This window comes from Mercurialis annua, linkage group LG7 (genome assembly GCF_937616625.2).
Source record: "Mercurialis annua linkage group LG7, ddMerAnnu1.2, whole genome shotgun sequence".
In the NCBI taxonomy this organism is placed as follows: domain Eukaryota; kingdom Viridiplantae; phylum Streptophyta; class Magnoliopsida; order Malpighiales; family Euphorbiaceae; genus Mercurialis; species Mercurialis annua.
This window is the reverse complement of record NC_065576.1, coordinates 2,042,966-2,062,632: the sequence shown is the minus strand read 5'-3', so window position 1 is coordinate 2,062,632 and position 19,667 is coordinate 2,042,966. Positions and strand designations below refer to the sequence as shown.

The 19,667-nt window shown below is 26.7% G+C and overlaps 1 protein-coding gene across 2 annotated transcripts; it reads right to left on the bottom strand.

The window, feature by feature from the left end:
* Positions 1 to 6,097: 6,097 nt before the first annotated feature.
* LOC126657741 (uncharacterized) lies at positions 6,098 to 13,563 on the bottom strand. 2 transcript variants are annotated; one of them, XM_050352503.2, is made up of 12 exons: positions 13,455 to 13,563; positions 13,162 to 13,382; positions 12,928 to 13,081; positions 12,620 to 12,768; positions 12,297 to 12,423; positions 10,624 to 10,977; positions 9,436 to 9,513; positions 8,230 to 8,453; positions 7,997 to 8,141; positions 7,398 to 7,534; positions 7,162 to 7,291; positions 6,098 to 6,702 (listed from the first exon to the last, which is right to left on the bottom strand). In XM_050352503.2, the coding sequence occupies exons 1-12, from the start codon at positions 13,504 to 13,506 to the stop codon at positions 6,281 to 6,283; spliced, it is 2,193 nt and encodes a 730-aa protein (XP_050208460.1). In that variant the 5' UTR covers positions 13,507 to 13,563; the 3' UTR covers positions 6,098 to 6,280. The 2 variants fall into 2 exon arrangements, with proteins under 2 accessions (XP_050208460.1, XP_050208461.1); XM_050352504.2 differs by having other exon boundaries at positions 12,620 to 12,756.
* Between the last annotated feature and the right edge of the window lie 6,104 nt (positions 13,564 to 19,667).

Here is a 19,667-nt window from a genome sequence, read left to right as displayed (position 1 = left end):
TGTATTTGGCCTAATCTATACTATATATAAAAGCACGGATTGGGGGACCAGCAAATTTACGTTAATGTCCTTAATATTATTTAAATTATTAGTACTCAATGATAATTCTTTTTTCTATCTAAATATTAGCTAATTAAACTACTTTTAATCTAATTAAAACAATCACCTATTTTGTAGAATTTTATACCATATCTACCACTACAAGTTATTGGATGCTAATTTAAAATTTTCCTATTTTGATAGTTTTTTTTCGCAACTTAAGAATTTGTAAAATAAAAGAGATTAAAATTGTATCAGATTTTTACTAATGTTGTCTCATTAATTTAAAATATCTATCTATGTTTGAAGTAATACAATGAAACAAATATTAAGAAGTTTAAAGTATGGAGAAGATCAATTACTGTAATACTATAGTCGTAAATTAAAAAAAAGGTTGTTTTATTCAAGTCAAATTCATTGATTCCTAATTCCACTAAAACTTCAATTGTATTAGTTTTAATTATTAAATAATATTTTATTTATAATTATTTAGTTATTTATCTATACTATTTATCTATAATTATAATATGAAGAGGGGACATACAAAATTATAACATTAGCCTTTAATAGTTAAAATAGTTACAAAATTAAGTACAAATATAAAAAGGAGAGGTTAATTGTAAGTTTACTTCTTTCACTAATTAGAAAGTTTAATTTTTACTAATCAGACTTTGTATCATAGTGAAACCCTTAATATTTGAAAGGTCATCCCGAATAACAAATTTCATAATACTACAAAAGAGACCTGGATTAACTATATGTTTACTTTTGCATACAAAAAGAGTAATTAACTAAGAGTTAACATTCTATAAAATAACGTGTAAAAATTTATTAATTAATAATAATCAAGCCATAATAGACCGTAAAGCCATTAATAAATAATGTAATTTGATAATATTAAATAATTATAGCATAATAAAATTGATAAACTATTTTAATATAAACGTAGTAAAGTTCATATAAAAATTTATTATCACATTCAAATTCATCTACTGCTAATAATTTTTTTATAAAACAACCATAGCACCTCATTTAAGTTACTGATTTTTTTTGGTATTCTATTTTCTCAAAGAAACATTTACTTTATTTTTTTATGCTAATTTTTTTTGCTCAATTTGATGATATATCGTTTTCATGGAGAAGATATCTGAGTGAGAGTTGGTGACTACACCGTTGATCTTGCTCTAGATAAAGAAATTGTCGCCCTTACTATATAGAAAAGAGGTATGTACTTGTGTTTTTTTAATATTTAAATTGAGATCAATCTATCAAATTGAAATTTATAGTTGGTTTTTTTTATCGTGTATCATACAAGATCGGAAGTTTTCCATTAACTTGGAATAAATTTACATAAAAGCAAAACAACCTATAATTTCGAAATATTAAATACTAAGTAAACCAATTTTTAAAACCATTAGATGTTATTGTTTACTGCACAAATAGTCATAAAACCAGTTATTTGATATGTAAAGAATTTATTTTTCTATATAAGTCGATTCTATGATTGTTAAGATATATTAAACAAATTATAGTAAAATATAAATAAATGTTATTAACATTGAATAATTTTAAAAATTAATAAACTAAAGTGTTATACTTATTTGTAATAAAAATTCTGACTAATAATCATAAATAAAATATACTTATATGATTATGATAAATTTTATTAATACATATATTAACGAGTCACATTACGAGCCACGTGCGTAGCACGTAATGCGAAACTAGTATCTTAAAAAAAATCTACCTTTTAATCTCTTTTCAATTCTACCCTAATACCAACGAGTTGTAGCTCAAATGGTATAAGCACTAGGCAGCAAATGTCAAAGTCGTGAAAACTGGTCAATTTTATCATATTTAGTAGTTTTCCTGTTTTAATTGTATTCAAAATTTTCAATTTTTGACAATTTTTTCCTTAAAGGATAAAATCATTCGATTAACTAAGTTTAAAAATAAAATTAGATTCATTTTCATTTAAAAAAAATATAAATAAGTCCTTCATTTTTAAAAACTAACTAAAAACCATAATTAGATTAAAACTAATTTAAATTCTTAACTAATTTAACTAAATCTAAATAAATTTTAAACATATACAATTAATATATGCTAGACATGGAGAACATTTTTGAATTTTTCCAAATAAAAAAGACGTCAATTTAATATTTCAGGGTGCAATTGAAACACAAAAAAATAGATAAAATTGACGATTTTTCAACGTTAAGGTAGAATAGAAAGGGGGGAAAATGTCAAGGATTTTTAAAGCATTATGCCCTTGTATTTTAACATTTCCTTATGGGTTTTTGCTAAAAAAATTAGGTAAATATGTAATATAAAGATCCCAAACCATAAAAAACACAATTCTATAATTTCAAACTTGTTCTAATAATTTTTTTCTGTTCTTTTATGGCTATACTCAAAAGCTATAAAATCCAAACAGCAATATCAAATTTATCTTTTATGATCATCTATGTACTTAGCATCTAAAACTAATATTTTGCTACTTTTAGGAGGCCAAATGACCATAATTGGGTATAAGGTTCTAAATAAAATTGTTTAGAATAAAGGAGTAGAAAGGAGAGAGTTATGATTGTTGGATTCGAATTCGAAGTAAAATTTGAGGCTATTTGATTACGAATTAAAAATTTGAGCAAATCGGAAACTAAATTTGAAACTTACAAAAAAAAAATTAAAAGGTGATGATATAATTAAAAAATCAATTTATTTAATTGTTATGAGCTGAAAAAATTGATTTATTTATTTAATAGTTAATTGTTTTGTTTGGATGGACTAAGAGAAAAAAAAAAGAAGAAGTAGGAGGAGGAGGAGTATAAAAGCGGCAAAATATGAAAATAAAAGAGTGGAGTAAAAAAATAAAGAGTAAACACGCTGGAGTATGAAAATCAAATTGAAAAATTGTGGTTAGAAAATGCTAATATTATTCTTTTTTAGGTATTTTTTTAATTCCTGTATTAAATTAATAAAATTGATCCAACATAATTTGGATATTTGTTTGTTGAGTATTTTTTAAAAATAAAAATAAACTTATAAATTAAGACACGTAACAAAAAATAAGTCTACATTTTTTTGGACGGAGGGAGTATATTAAAACATATTCATTGCTCATAATAAGGCACAATGCCAAAGTTATATACGCATATAAAACAAGATTGATACACAGATAACTTGTACAGTTAAAACATAGACAACTACAATTATATGACTATTGTGGTTTTCTAAATTTAAACACTTAACAACATACATAGTTTTTAGGCCTAATGGTAAAAAAAACCCAAACCTTTATGACTTGTTGCAATTATATCCAAACCTTTTAATTTTTGCAATAATATCCAAATTGCAATTTTTTTGTTGCAATAATATCCAAATTGCATTTTTTGTAGCAATAATAGTCAAATTTATGGCAAAATTTGTTGTTTTCAATTAAGATATTAGGATATTATTATGTTTTGATGTATAATAATATAGTCAAAGTCCCAAAAAATGAAAAAAAACTCAAAAAAATTAACATAAAAAGTGCAATTTGGATATTATTGCAACCAAATAATACAATTTGGATATAATTGCAAAAATTAAAAGGTTTTGATATAATTGCAACAAGTCGTAAAGGTTTGGCTTTTTTTTGCCATTAAGCCTAGTTTTTAAATAAACTTTCGAGAAGATGAAATTTAGAAGCAACAATTTTCTTGAGAAGCTGGAAATAGTAATGGATCAAGTCAGTTTATATCATTATAATTAATTAATAAAATCAAAACTTTTGGAACATTTAAAATAAATATATTTTTACTGTTAGGGAAATAAATAGAACTGTAATCCACAAATAATCTTATTGAAAATAGAAATGAGGAAGTAAGACATAATTGATGATTTCCAAATGTTAGGATATAATTGAAAAAAATGCAAAAGCGAGATATTTTTTAAGAAGCTAGACCTAATATAAACTCACTGATTTATTGCTTAAAATTTAGAATTATGTTACTCATAAAAAAATATGTTTACTCCGATCTGAAGCTCAAATAATAATCATTAATTATTATTCAAAATATTTTGAAGGTAAGCAATCAATCAATCTTAACTCTAAAATATCTCTAGTCTCGATAACACAACAATAAATATTAGAACATCCACGCAATTGATTTAACATCCAAAGCATACAAAAATCACACAATCAAAAAGCACAAAACTAAACATCATTATTTTGAGGAGTTAGTTTTGATTTTTGGCCGGAAGACCACCTCATCCTTTTTTTTTCCGCTTTGTAATAAAATTTAGTTAACTTGCTTTTATAATAAAATTTCTTATTTGGAGGTCTTCTATATTTTAGTAATTTGAATGAACAATTTTTTTAAAAAGAATTAGGAGATGGAAAACTACATTCTAATTTTTCTAGTTGGTTTTCTGAAATATCTAGAACTATGAGTTTTTTCCTCTTTAGTCGGTTGGAAGGATCTTTAACTCGATTAATGTTGTGGGATTCCTTGAATAGTTTTAAGATCTTAAACTTAAAAAAGGGAAGAAATAGAATCCTTATTTTTAGGAGAAATTTTTAGGTAAACTCGATTCACCACGTCATTTATGGACTAAACAATCATATCATCACATCTCATTAAAATGAGGGTATTCTTATAATATCATTATTCAAAAGTGTATTCAAATAACAAGCGAAATCATAATAATACCCTCATTTTAATGAGGTGTTATGATATAATTGGTTTAGTGTACGGATGACGTGGTAGACTGAGTTTACATAAAAAATTCTCTATTTTTAGTTTTTTTTTAGAGATTTGACAAAACTATTTCCTTATAGGGAGTGGTTTTTAGGACTTGAAAATCACTTTCTAATTTTAACTAGTCGTTTCTTCAAAATTTTAATATTGAGGACTTAAAGTTCTCTTAATTTGGTTATCTTTAATTTAAAGGATTAATTATATAGTAAATCAAGACTTTTACACGTAGTTTTATTTTAATCACAACTTTTAGAAGTTAATATTTAAATACACGACCTTTTATTTTATTTTAATCACTAAATTCGGTGTATATTTTATGATTCATTATCTTATATACTCTAACTGAAAGATAATCATATTTGGTACCGATTAATAATTTGACTCTTTAAGTAAGGGTTTAGTGAAGAATTTAGCCAACAAAAATACACTGAAATGATGAATTTGAGAAAAAAAAATTAAAAGAACGTGCCTTTAAATGTCACCTTATAAAGTTATGATTAAAAGGAACCTTATAAAGTTATGATTAAAAGAAAACTATATGTAAAATTCGTGATTTTTTATATAATTAATCCAATTTTAAAACATTGAAATTTAATAATGCTAATAATATGGCTGCCACATATATAAAAAATAGCTGAAAAACAAGATGGGTTACAAAATGCAAAAATTAAAAAGATTAGGATTTATTTCGTAACATTTTAAATGTTAAGACTTAAATCATAAAAGAAATGAAATGTTACAATTTGTTTTGCCAATACCCCTATATATTTTTAATTTATATAGCCACATAAGAAAAATAAAATCCATAAAATTTTTGTGATTTAAAAACTAAAATTCAGTGACAATCAAAAAGTAAGCCAAGCATGAATCGTCTTTTTCAACATAAAATGGTTTAGAATCAAATGCAGTCCACGTATATATAAACCCAAAATAAAAGCTTAATTACTTAAAAACCATCCACCTTGAACTTTTTTTTCGTTTATACCCTGATCTAGGAAAAAATTCATTTATACCCTGACGTATGTGTTTATGTTTCACCTTTACCCTAAATTTAAAAAAAAAATTATTGAAAACCATTAAATATAAGGATTATTTCATACTTTTTCTATTAAAAACAATGTAAAGAAATCATTGTTTTACCTCTATCCTAACGTATTTTAAATTTTATTTTAAATGAAAATAGGTTAATTTAGTGCCTCGGGATAGAGGTGAAACATAAACACATACGTCATAGTATAAATGAATATTTTCCTAGGTCAGGATATAAACGAAAACAAAGTTCAAGGTGGGTGGTTTTTGAATAATTAAGCCCAAAATAAAACAAAAAGTAACGAGTTTATAGTGAGTGGTATAAATATTGAGTAGTCAAACAAAATACAAATGATTTCTTTAATGCCCAGTTCTTAGGCTCAAGCTCTATCCGAAGGGGGAACATGTACAAAATCCTATCCAATCAATTCGATTTGATTATAGAATCAAGTGCCTTCTTGAGTAAGGAATCATCGCCTCGAGGATTTCTGCTTGATTCGTGATTTTTTAGTTTTTCTGCGAACAACTTGCTTGATGCCCAATTCTTTAGCATGTTTACGGACAACTAGTAGATTTAGCAAACATTTTACAACTTGCTTCATGCTAGGTCGCTCGAACGAATCAAAAGCTACACATTGCAATGCCAATCTTGTAAGTTCAGCTCCGTCGTTAGCAAAGTGATCACCATCTTTCGATAGCTCCCTTTCCACAAGTGAAAACCGTGCTTGGTCAAAACACGCCTTCGATTTTTCTTCGTCGTAATATGCAATGGCCGAATCACTAACATAAACGGAGCCATTCTTGACATCTTCTTCTGTATATACCTTTTTGGATATCAAGCCCAGAAGTACACAACCATATGCAAAAACATCAGAGCAAGCATACCATATACCTGTACAGATAAAACATAAATTCCCAAATAAGGCCAAAGTCATAGTAAAACCAACCAAAAATGATTTATTTGAAAAAACTAGCATAGACAAACATTTGAAAGAAAGTGTTTTTCTAGAGGTCCCTCAATTATTCGATGAGTTGGACCCAATTTCTATGTCACATTGCTTTGTTATCTTCACTGTTAATGGAAAAGGTGTCAATTATTTATTTCTTCAAAATAATAATTGAAAAGAGACCACAAAAGAAAATGATTTCAGAAGTCAAACCTTTAAAATTCATAAATTCTCACCACACCAGTCACATCAAAGCAAGTGGCTAAATGACCCTCCAAAAACTACCATTATAATATCATCCATAATATTACCCGTACGGAAGGGTTCAAGTACATATTAATTCTGCATAATTGGCAGCCAAAATTTAATTAACTGGAAGACAAAAATGCATTTTGTTGACATACCTCCATCAAGGAAGGCATCTGCATCCATGTAACCGTAACATCCAAAAAGAAACCGATTTCTGTCAATTCTTGCATCAAGAATAATTCCACCAATAGACATCCCAAAATCAAATAATTTTGGGCTGTAATCCTACACATCAAATTGATCCAATTGAAGGAATTAATACAGTAAAAAAAAAAGGAAAAGAAAAAAGACTGTAGAAAAGTACGGCGTAAAACAGAGATCGTGTATAGACCTTATCGAGTATAATATGAGCAGCATCTATGTTCCGAACCAGAAACGGCATATATGGCAAATTGTGAGCATGTAGAAACTCAAGAAGGCGAGCAAACTCATATGCAACCTTAATTCTCTGCAGCCAAGTCAAGTCATCTAAAAATGAAAAGATATTGTCAAAAACAGTTATTGAAGATGTAATGAGTTGGTTGAGAGCTGTGAGATTTATATTGTTTAGGGACTCATTGGGAAAATAGTAATTAGAAAAAAGTCTAAGGACTTATTAGAGAGATTGTAAGGGTCTACACAACCCAAAATGTCGATTAATAAACTAGATAAAAACATGATCAAATTTCATTAGATCTAATATTTAGTCCCCAACAATAATCAAAATGAATAAAGCCATTGATTCAAATTTCACAATAAAAAAATTGTTTCTCATAAGAAATGCTTGCTATAATAAGGTTCAGCTGATGAAAAGAAAATACGACGAATGAATTCCATAATGATCAGGAATTCATCAAAAAGATAGGGCAAAATCAGTAGGATAAAAATGTATGTATATGCACGCCAGAGATCCAGGAACACAAATTAAATACAAGAAAAAACATAAATCACCTTTAGGTGAAAGATTATATAAAGTTTGATGCGGATCCAGATCATAAACAGCGCCAAGTTTCTCCTCTTCGTGGCAGTATCCAATCAATTTCACCATATTTGGATGAGAGCTAAATCTAGCATCCCGAAGCAATGCAATTTCATCCTAAAAGAAAAGCTAGCGTCAGGCATGCTTAAGACTTCAATTTAGAGGTCAAACATAGAAGACATAAACATATTGTTCATCGTCTTACCCTCAACCTGCCTTTGTTACCACCCTGACTAGCCAAATATATTTCATCGCTAGGTTCCCAAATCTTCACCATCACTTTTTTCTCTTGAATCATGCCACGAAATACACGTCCAAATTGGAATTTTCCAATAAAATTTTGTTCATTAAATCCGTTGGTGAACATACTTAACTCTTTGTAAGAAAACACTTCAAGTGTGTCATAGTCTTCTTCTAAAGTGTTTTTCCCTAGTGATAAACATAAATCAGGCATCAGAAATGGAAAACTATGCTCAACTGAAAAGAAATAATCAAGTGGTTTCACAATTTTTGCAGGGCTAGTTATTCTGACAACAGTTACCTAACAATAAATCAGAATGCAAATTTATAAGGAGCAATGAACTTTTTGACATCTGTTACAGGTGCAGTTCAAGCTACATATTTGATATCTAAAATCACTATAATAACTTCATATTGACAAACAGAAATATAACACATGAGACAATTACTAGGATTAAACTCATAGGCTGAATGAATCATATAGAATGCTGTAAACTTCAATCACGAAACAGTATAGCAGGAAATAAGTATTTCGACTTTCTCTTGCTAGTGCATGTGCAGTATAGCTTTGTTATTCAGACACAAATTTTGCATAACAGATGAATATTAAGGTTTTCCTTTCAAATACATATTTATCATACTACGATGTGTTATCTTTCCTCTTGTCCACCGATATATGGACAACTGGACACAAGTCACTTCAGATTTAGAAACACTTGACAAATTGTCAAATTTCCTTACATACTGCACGCTTAAAATAAAATTCTTCCGTCCAATTAAGGATATGGGCATGAATATTAATCGTCATTTCGTGTATATATTTAGAAAATGGAATAACCCTTTACTTTTGCTATTTCAAGAGTTTGTTAAACCTGGGCTTCTTGTGCATCATTAAATTATGCATATCTGAATTGTGCGCCCTACAAAAATTACCTAGGCATTGTATATTTACAACACAATGTGTGTGTGAATAAATTTCAGATATACAAAATAATCCTCTTTTATAGAGGAGACTGAAACAAGGGAAGATGTGCCTTGGCAGGAAAATTTATATTGTTTGGCCAGTCTTGACATGACTGTTAAACAGGCAGAACCATTAGAGAGATGGAGAAACATGTTATTGCAGATTCAGAAAATCTATAATAGATTGCTTGTGAGCACAGCTCCTTACCTGCTCGGCAATAATCTGAGCCTCTATTGAGTTGTGAGAAATGTCCCGAATGCCATGTTAAGAGTCTCCTATCCTTCCCTATCCAATAAACCCATATACATCAACTAACAAGTTACTGGTCACAGATGGAAAGCAATGTACTATAAAGTTAATCCATCCAATTAAGACGCAGTATAATCAAAGTAATTAAAGATCGACAATTTGCAACATAATAATCTTAGTAAGAATGGAAATTTTCATTTTTGAAAGTGTCCTCAAATAAACATAGAGGAACAATTTAGAGATTACGTTTGCACCATGTGAGCCGTGTAAAGGCACTCTCCCTCCATTAGATTTAAAATTAAATTATTAATCTAATAAAGAGTTGTATAATATGGTGATTATAGAATGCAAACGCACTCTCCAAACTGTTTACCTATTATAATATAACACTTGGAAAGTGCATCCATATGGCTCATGTGGTTAGAATATACTCCCCAAATCTCTTCCCATAATCATATTATGTCAGAATTTATTAGCATCTGGACCTACTGGGTTTAATTAATTAAACACTTAGGACACAGAAAAGAACTCAGGTAGAAAAGGGGTTATCCATAGGCCTAGTCTGAGTACAGCCCATTTCCATGTTAAGTAGCATTAGGACTTACCCTTTATAACGCTCATGCCCGCTCATCACATAAATTAATATCATTTTACGAATTTTCATACAGCTTAAAGCTTGAGCTAACACATGATAACAAATCCTGACTAAGGCATGAACAGAACCAGCACCCAACCCAGTAATTAAACTGACCTATTAACATCTAAGTTCTAACTATCAATTAAAAATAAATTCCACCATAAAGGATGAAGCTACACAGCTATAATAATTATAAATAAAAAACACTAGTATAATTATAATTAAAAATTATTGACATCAATTAATTTTGAAAATTAATAAATTAATGGATTACAGTTATTTATAATAAAAATTCTAACTTATTTTAATATTGATTATAAATAAAACACATTGGCATAATTATAATTAATTTAATTAATATTATAAATTGACGAGTCACGTTACGAGCCTGATGCGAAACTAGTCAGCTTAAATATTTAGCTCAGACAAAAAAATCACAATTCATTAGGAATGAATTAATATCTCTTTAACAGATTTTCTGAAATCTACAAATAAGGAGTATCAAGTACCTGACGAATCGGAATAGTGATATCCTGTAAGACTAGCCTTGTCACCGTTAAGCAGCTTACAGATTTCCCAGGTGCTAGCATAATGTTTAACAATCTGCAAACTCTGCAAAGATATCATAATATTTTCCATTGTAGGCCGCGTTCGAGGATCACTCTGAACACATGTCTTTGCCAAGTTGGCGATTTTAGTTGCATCACTTGAATAAAAATCCGATCCTGACTCTAAGCTTTGATGCACAAGTGGGCTGCCATTTATTGGGGGCAATTCAGCATTGTCCTTGTAGAATCTTTTACCAATAAGAGCCAAGAGCAGAATACCATATGAAAAAACATCACATTTATCAGACCATTTACCTGCAGATAATTAAAGTGGTGCATAACTGTGAGCTCATGTAATTAAAATCAGATTTTAACAACTACAATATTTAATAATATGATATATATATATGAGAAATTTTGAACAAGTAAAAAAAATTGATCATATTGCATAAATTAAAATAATACAAAATTATGGAAATGATAACATTAAATATTGGTTTACGTGGAGGAGACGAGGATAGGGAAGTTAAATGATACTAGTTCCATAATCTTAGTGCAATTGACATTCCTTAAGTAGGGTAGTTATTTATGCTTTAATAGCAGTAACATTTAAAAGTGAAGCAGAATACAATTTGGTACAAAGGGAAGAGCTGAAACAGGACAAAGGTTTTTTCCTTCATCGAGAAATCTTAAAATGAATCCGGCTACACTAGAAGAGGGACTCCGCAGAGAGATATCCCCTATTACATACTGTAATATCAGATTCTAATTTATCTTGGCAAGGATTAAAACAACATGTAAATGTCCCAAGACGGAGGAATGACAAGTGAGTAGCTAAATGAACCCAAAAGTAGATTTGAAGAACTATAGACAGAAATGTGCTCCCTTTTATTTGGCACTTTGTTCCTTTTTCGCTTCTAAAAGGGTTTCCACATTTATTACAACTAAACTAAAATAAGCCTTAATCTCAAAGTCGACAATGTGGATCCTTTTCCTCCACTTTGCACGGTTCTGGGCCATATTTTCAGAAAGGTCCAAGACTTTTAGTAAAACTATTTCACTATAATTGTCTAATTGGCTTCGAGTATAATTGTAAGAAAAAGAAAACCCAAGAAACGATAGAAGTTGGAAGGGAATGACTATATACACTCCAATAATGGTTTCTTACACTCCTCCTATAGTGTTCTATCTTTTGATTAATACATAAAAGGAGTGTAAGAAAACTTTTTTGGAGTACATTTAGTCGTTGCCAAGTTGGAAGGAGGAAGAAGTTTTTGGAATACTCCATTTAAAAGAAAATTTGTCAAAAGAAATTCCATACTATCAATTCCATCATAAGTTAAGACAAGTGAATCATGTTTATTAGACGTTCCAAAACCACAAAACCAAACACAAGCTTATATTTGACAGTTAGTCTAATCTCTTAGAATAAGCTCAGCCACAATCTATTTGTGGCTTACCATCTCAATTAATGGAGAGAATGGTTATGTATGAATGCAAGTAAGACTTTATAAAGCATAAGAAACATGCTCAAAGTCAGATCATGGGAAGTTATACATTTAACCAATACATAAAACACAACTATTTTCCAAGAGGATAGAGAGCGGGAAAAGGTTCGGACAGCAATAATATACCTGGACGTGCACAAAGTGGATCGACGTAGCCACAGCACCCATCTACATACTGATACCAAACATTTCTTTTGTCGGTAAGAATTCCCCCGGAGATCATACTAACATCAAATAATAGAGGTTCATAATCCTACAAGAAGTCAAAGAAGCTTGAAATATAATGATAAGCATTTATGAGCATTGTAAAAGGACCAACTAGGGTTGACTTGAGTTGGCACAGTGTAAATAATTCAACATTAAGAGCAAGGATTATGTGCCCAAGCTTCCTCCAAGCAGCAAATTATAAAAGAAACTGATCAAGTCAAACTAAAAGCAAAAAGACAAACCTCATCAACCAGTATATGAGCAGCATCAATATTTCGAATCAGATAGGGCAAATAATTAGGATGTGGAGCATGCATAAATTCAAGTAAAGAGGCGAATCCGAGAGCAACCTTAATCCTCTGCGGCCAAGTAAAAGTATCTGAAAAGGCAACTGTAGTTTACTTAAGGCAATTCAAACTCACCAAAAAGAACCAATGACCATGCGTGAAAACAGACAACATAAATAATTAAGACAACAATAAAATATATCAATAACATACACTAACAATGTTGTAATAGCATATATTAAAATTAGGTTAGTAAAAATCACCTTTTTCGATGAGATTTTGCAGAGTATCAACTGCCTTTGGCTGGAGATGATAAATTATAGCTCTATATCCACCGTCGTCACAGTGAGCATAAAACTTTGCCATGTTTGGATGCAAATCATTCACTTTAAAATAATTCTGCAAACGAATTTCATCCTATACACAAATTGAAACGCTCGTCGTCGTCATCACCATCAATCATCAGACATCAAACAATCGTATAAAAATTAACTCACCTTATATCTCTCCTCGTTATCACCTGGTTTCACTTTATATAACGAGTTCTCATCTTTCCATATCTTAACTATCACATCTTTGCCCTGGAATGTTCCGCGGTAAACTTCACCGAATTGAAAATTTCCGATGAAATTTTGTGGACTGAATCCATCTGTACATTCAGCTAATTGTTTGGCCTTCATGGAAAAAGTTGCAAACAATCTCCTATATCTATCCGGACCTGCAAAAACATTCATAAATTAAATACAAATCATTCATCATCATATATTTAAATTTAACCATCAGTATCTACCCATCTTCCATTTTTCAATTGCTGTCTCCGTTCGCCCTTTTTCGGAGGCCATTCTCTCGCAATTTTTTTTTATGACAACCAAAACAAATCCTTTCTATTGAACTGTCTATATATACCCTAAAACATTAGGGCTGGGTAAGCACAGCTCCCCAGCAAAAGTGTTAGGTGGCAACTAATAAAACTAAAAATTAATGTTATTATATAGCATAATTTTTATATTTTTTTTATTTAAACACAAATTAAAAAAATGTCTCATCCATTAATACAATCGTTCTAACCTTTTCATTTTATAACCCGCTATATATTGTATACTTTATTTTTGTTAAGATGACGTCGTTTGTTGTCGTACAGACGACCAAAACGATGTCATTTTAAATTTTTATATTATATATGCTACATAATAAAAGGTTGTGCTATTAGTTGAGACATTTTATAATTTATACTTAAATTAAAAATAGAATAAAACTGTGCTATATGATGACATTAATCCAAATAAAAAATATGTAGTATTAAAAAAGTATTAATATTAGGAGATTTTCTACGGTTATTTTATTTTACGTATATTTTGTTAATTTCACTATTAGATTAAAAGTGATAATAACTTATCTAATGGTAGTAAATAGATAATTTAGTTTTATTTTGAAGAAAAAAAAACAAATATTAGAATATTATGTAAGATTATTTTTATTATAATTTTATATTAATAACCTGTAATTATAAATATCTTATATAATATTATAAATTAATATAATAGTTATTAGTTAATTATAAAGTTTCTTGCATTATTCATATAATGTATGATTATTGTCGGTTAGTGAGGTACTTTTTTTATCTAATATATCTACTTCTACTGTATATATATAAAGCAGGACGTTTTTTCCAAATGATTGACACTTGTCACTCCCATATTCACTCTTATATATTATCTTATTTTTTACTAATATTTTTGAATCATTAACTCTCTAATTAATGGCCACTATACAAATAATAAATATTATCAAATGGGAGCTAAATAAAGTTTTTTACGAATAGCATGTTTTTTCTAATTATGCTAATGATATATTTAAATAATCTTTTTTGCATCGTCAATTATAAAATTACAAAAACTATTTTTTATTATTTAAAAATATTTTCTTATTATCTAGAGCTGTAAGATTGAATAAGTTCATAAAACTATAAAAAAAAATTCCATCCTCAATTATAAAATTACAACTATCATAAATTTAAAATTTATGATAGTTTTGTCTTCATCAACACAGAAGCAATATTTCAATATTATGTCTAATTGAACACAGAGCTATTACTAACTTTGATAATTTATATTCATAAAAGATCGATAAAATATACATTAACTAATCATTGTGATATTGTGATATTTGTATTTATAGCAAACAATTGAGGAAACTTTGATATATTTAAAATATAATTTTAATTATAAAGGAACAAAATCAATGGAGAAGATTTTAACAGTAAAAAACCATCCTTAAAAATTATGGCAATTAAACTATTTCTTAAACTTCATTTATAATTAAACTATTTCTTAAAAACCATTCTTAAAAATGGTAATTTCTTTTATTTTTGCTAATTTTGTTTTTGATTCTTTTTTTTTCTTTAAATTTATTTATTTGTGAATGATATGAAGAAAATATATTTCATAGAAAATTAACAGTTACCAAGGTAAGTACACTATTCCTTAAACTTTATTGATTTTGTTATGGTAAGAAAATAAAATAATAAAACATCATTATTAAAAATGTTAGGCAACGTACAAAAGACATCTAAAAAAAATATTTCTATGGTAAATTAACAGTTATTAAGGTAACATCAAATTTAATTAAGAGATTCAAAAGTTACAATTTATAATAATTATAATTGAATAGCTAATAAATTTTGTTCAACACTAACCTACGTTATAATTATTAACATTTCATAACCCAATTAAAAAATTAAATACACTCATTATCTATAATTCAATAATAAAATTTAATACTCATTAACGTAAAAATAATCTTTTGATATATCCTCATGTCATTATTATATATACTCTTATTTTTCCAATTGAGGACTACAAAATTTTCAGGTAACTTTTTATTTTCTTTTTTTGTTCACTTAAAAAAAATTCACATTTTTTGAAATGTTCTAATTTCTTCTTCTTTATTTTATTGTTCAAATATTAAGCCCTAACCCATCATTTTATGCAATTGAGAAGACTTGCTCAAGATAAAAAAGTAAAATAGTACAGTTTATTATTAGCTTTCATTCTTATTCTCCAAAATTTTAATATTTGATTTTTATTCTTATTTTTTTTTATTCGCACCGCAATTATTTTCATATTTGTTTCTATGTCATTTATATACTGTTTCTTTTAAATTGATACGGCAAAAATAATTTTTTTTATTGATACTTGACACTCTTACAATTAATTGGTATGATAAGATTAAATTGATTTGTTAATCTAATTTGGTAATGTTCCCTTTTTATTGCAATATATTCCTTTTAAAAATATATGGTAAGACTGAAAAATTATTGCATCAGTTGGTTTGTTAATTAAATTTAGAAATATTTCAAAAATATACCAAACAGTTTAAATGGTATGGAAAAATTAGTAAATTTCAAGTATTAGAGCATCTCCACTGAAAAATTAGTGCATCAATTAGTTTGTTAATTAAATTTAGAAATATTTCAAAAATATACCAAACAGTTTAAATGGTATGGAAAAATTAGTAAATTTCAAGTATTAGACAAGTTAATAAACTCAATTATTTAGTTAGTTTTCTAACCTAATTTGGTACTTTTCTTTAAATTGTTACATTATTTATTTTTATTGGATATAAAAAGATTGGTCAAATTTAATGCATGCTTTGTAATTCTAATTTGATAAAATTACTAATTTTTCTTATTCAACTTTGTCAACATAATTATATTAATGATTGGTGAGATAAGATTAATTTTGGTAGCAAATAATAGTTTAAAGCTTTTCCAATAATTTATCTAATTGATATCAAATTTATAGAGTAAACAATGAATCACAAAGGATCTCATATTTATTTCCTTAAAGCATTTAGAGCATCTCCAATGGAGTGCTATTTTTTATGCTAAATTTAGCATGAAAAAGTGCTAAAATGCTTTAAATAGCATAGCATTATATTTTTTTCTCCAATGCACAAAGTTAAAAATAAGTGTTATAATTACTATTTATTAAGATAATTATCTCTGAATTTTATTAGTTTCTAATTATTTTATAATTTTTTAAACAAAATTTAATATAATTTTTTTTGATATAATAATGAGCTTTTCAAAAGAAATAATTGAAAGAATCGATGAACTATATAAAAATATTAAATCAAGACCGTAAAATTAAATTGAAGCACAAAAAATAAAGAAAGTAAAAAGGTAAAAAATGTTAAAATAATAACAAAAAAAATAACAAAAGTAAATTGTAATTAATAAAGAAATGCTATTGGTTGTTGTAGTTTAGCATATGCTATAGTCTGTGCTAAATTTAGCACGTGATATAGCATATGCTAAATTTAGCACAAACTATAGCACTGCATTGGAGTTGCATTTTAAGACTTAATGCTAAATTATAGCATTAGCACTCTATTTTAGCATTGCATTGGAGATGCTCTTATAGTGCTCCCGGTATGGTAAGATTTAATTGATTTGTTAAATTAATTTTGTAATTTTTTTTATTTTAAATTGCTATACTATTTATTTTTAGTTCATATGTTAAGATTGAAAAAATTTAACATATTAACTAATTTGCTAATTAAATTTGGTATATATTTTTGAAAATTCTATAACATGTTGGTATAGTATTTTGGTTTGTGTAGTTTTAATTGATAATGTTTAAAAACATTCTCCAACTTTATTTATTTTTATGCTATTTGTACTTTTTTATTTGTTATATTTTATTAGTAATTTATGTATTTTGAGTGTAAGAAAATATTCAACTATTACCAATGATAAAGATTTGTAAATTAAGAATCAATTGTTATTTGAGTTGCTTAGTAAGTTATGAAAAACTACACAGATTTAAGAATCTTTAATTGTAAAATAACACTACATAACTGTAAAAAAAACTAATATTTTTATTAAAATATAAATACATAACAAATCACGTGAAAAAAAAACTTTCATACTGCATTATAAATTAATTTGCAAATATTTATAAATTATTTTCTGAAAATAAAAATTGTTAGCTAAAAAAATATTTAATAAAAATCGTGCAACGCACGGGACAAACGCTAGTATATATATATAAAGCAGGATGTTTTTTCCCATTGATTGACAAATGGTATTCCCTCATTTATTCTAATATATTTTCTTCTTCCTTTTAAATGTCAAATGACACTCATAATAGAATATACTGTTTTTATTCTTTATTTATAAACTTATTATTATAATAAATTTAGAATTAAAATATTTGTTCTCTTTATCATCACATTTTTATATTCTCTACACGATATTATATTTTAATTTTATGTCTAATTAGATTATATTACTATTGTTAATTTTGACAATTTATATTCAGAAAGGTAAATAAAATATACATTTAATATACTGATAATTATGATATTATGATAGTTTTAAATTATACAGCAAAGAATAAGAAACAAATGACATATTTAAAATTTAATTTAAATTGTAAATAAATTAAAGAAAAAGGTTTTATATATATATTTAGTCATTAAATAAATTAAAACATTAAAAATATATAGTTAAAAAGAAATCAATAATATTTTAAACATCTCTTTTGAATTTAATAATCTTATATTAATTAATTGATAAAGTTTATCTGTAATGCTAGCATAATATGGAAACAATTAATTACCAATATTCGTTTTTTTTTAATGAAAACAGTTAACTCTTCACATTTTTTCTTTTAAATTTTCATTATATATTTTTTTTAATTAGTATGGTAAAATTAATAAATTTAACGCATTAATTGGCTGTTACTTAAATTTGGTAGCATTCCTTTTTAAATTGTTACTATAAAATTTTCCTTTTATAAAACTTCTATAACGGTTTTTTTTCAACTCTTTTATTGAAAAGTTATTGAAAATAACGTTTTTTTAATTAATACTATCTAATATGGTATAATTAGTGAATTTAATACTCTCTTTTTAAAATTGTTATTCTCTGCTCTTATATATAACTCTTCACTATTTTTTTCTATCAAGGTTAGTCATTTGTTGTTGTTTTTTTTCATTTTTGTTCATAAGTTTGTTATTCTTTTCGTCCTCTTATGCTTTATTTGCTTTCATGTCCAATTAAAATTGGCAAAAGTTATTGTTAATTTAACAATTTAGTTATACAATATTAGATTAGAAAAATATATTAGTATGTTGTATATTCAATTTATATTTTAGAAGATCTTTTCTCTTTTAAATTCACCAAATGTGAAAATTTAGTTAATAATAATATTATTCGTTGAGATTTTTTTTCATTGTTTTACATTTAGCACTCTTTTCTTTAAGATTATTATTTTCTCTTTAAAATTTAAATATTTGTCTTTTTACCACTATAGATGTCATTCAAAAGATTAGTGATGAAAGATAGATGCAAGGAGCTAATTAATTTTATGTTATGATGGCCTAATTCTAAAAAAATTAGATTATATTTTTATATTTAATTATATTATGTTTTAGTATTATATGATGCATATGGTTATTTATTTATTTAATTATCTATTAATGGAATATATATATTGCAGTTTTAATTTCTCAAATGTCTAAGACTATAAAATATCTATAATCTAATAAAACTATCAAAATAAAAAAAAAACAACCAATAACCTTATATCTCAATTAATTTACTTCTTTTGCTTTGTATCTCTTAAACAATAAAAAAATGTCAGTTGTTTATTGTCAATTCCAATAGATATAAATCATGCAAGAGCAATAGCCACACCGTTTTATTCTCATATTTTCAATATAAATCTATTAACTAATCTTTATTTAGAAAAATCAATTGATAATGTTAATTATATCTTTTTTCATATGAATTAGCTGAGATAAATTAAATTATAGAATTTATTTTCATGTTCCTTTGTTTGTAAAAAAAATTATGTGGCATTTCTTTTCTAATTAATTATTCTGTTGCTGAAATTGTAATATTCAAAATGCTAAACTTGAAAAAAAATACTAATTATCTTATTAAATGCAGATATTTCTTCACTAATTAATACCATTTATATTTGGAATAATTACC

Excerpts from the sequence above, each read along its gene's own strand:
- LOC126657741 (XM_050352503.2), bottom strand. The coding sequence starts at position 13,506 with ATGGCCTCCGAAAAAGGGCGAACGGAGACAGCAATTGAAAAATGGAAG. Across the intron at positions 13,082-13,161 it reads ATAACGAGGAGAGATATAAG|GATGAAATTCGTTTGCAGAA; the intron begins GTGAGTTAATTT and ends ATTTGTGTATAG. Across the intron at positions 9,514-10,623 it reads TCACTATTCCGATTCGTCAG|GGAAGGATAGGAGACTCTTA; the intron begins GTACTTGATACT and ends TTTATTGGATAG.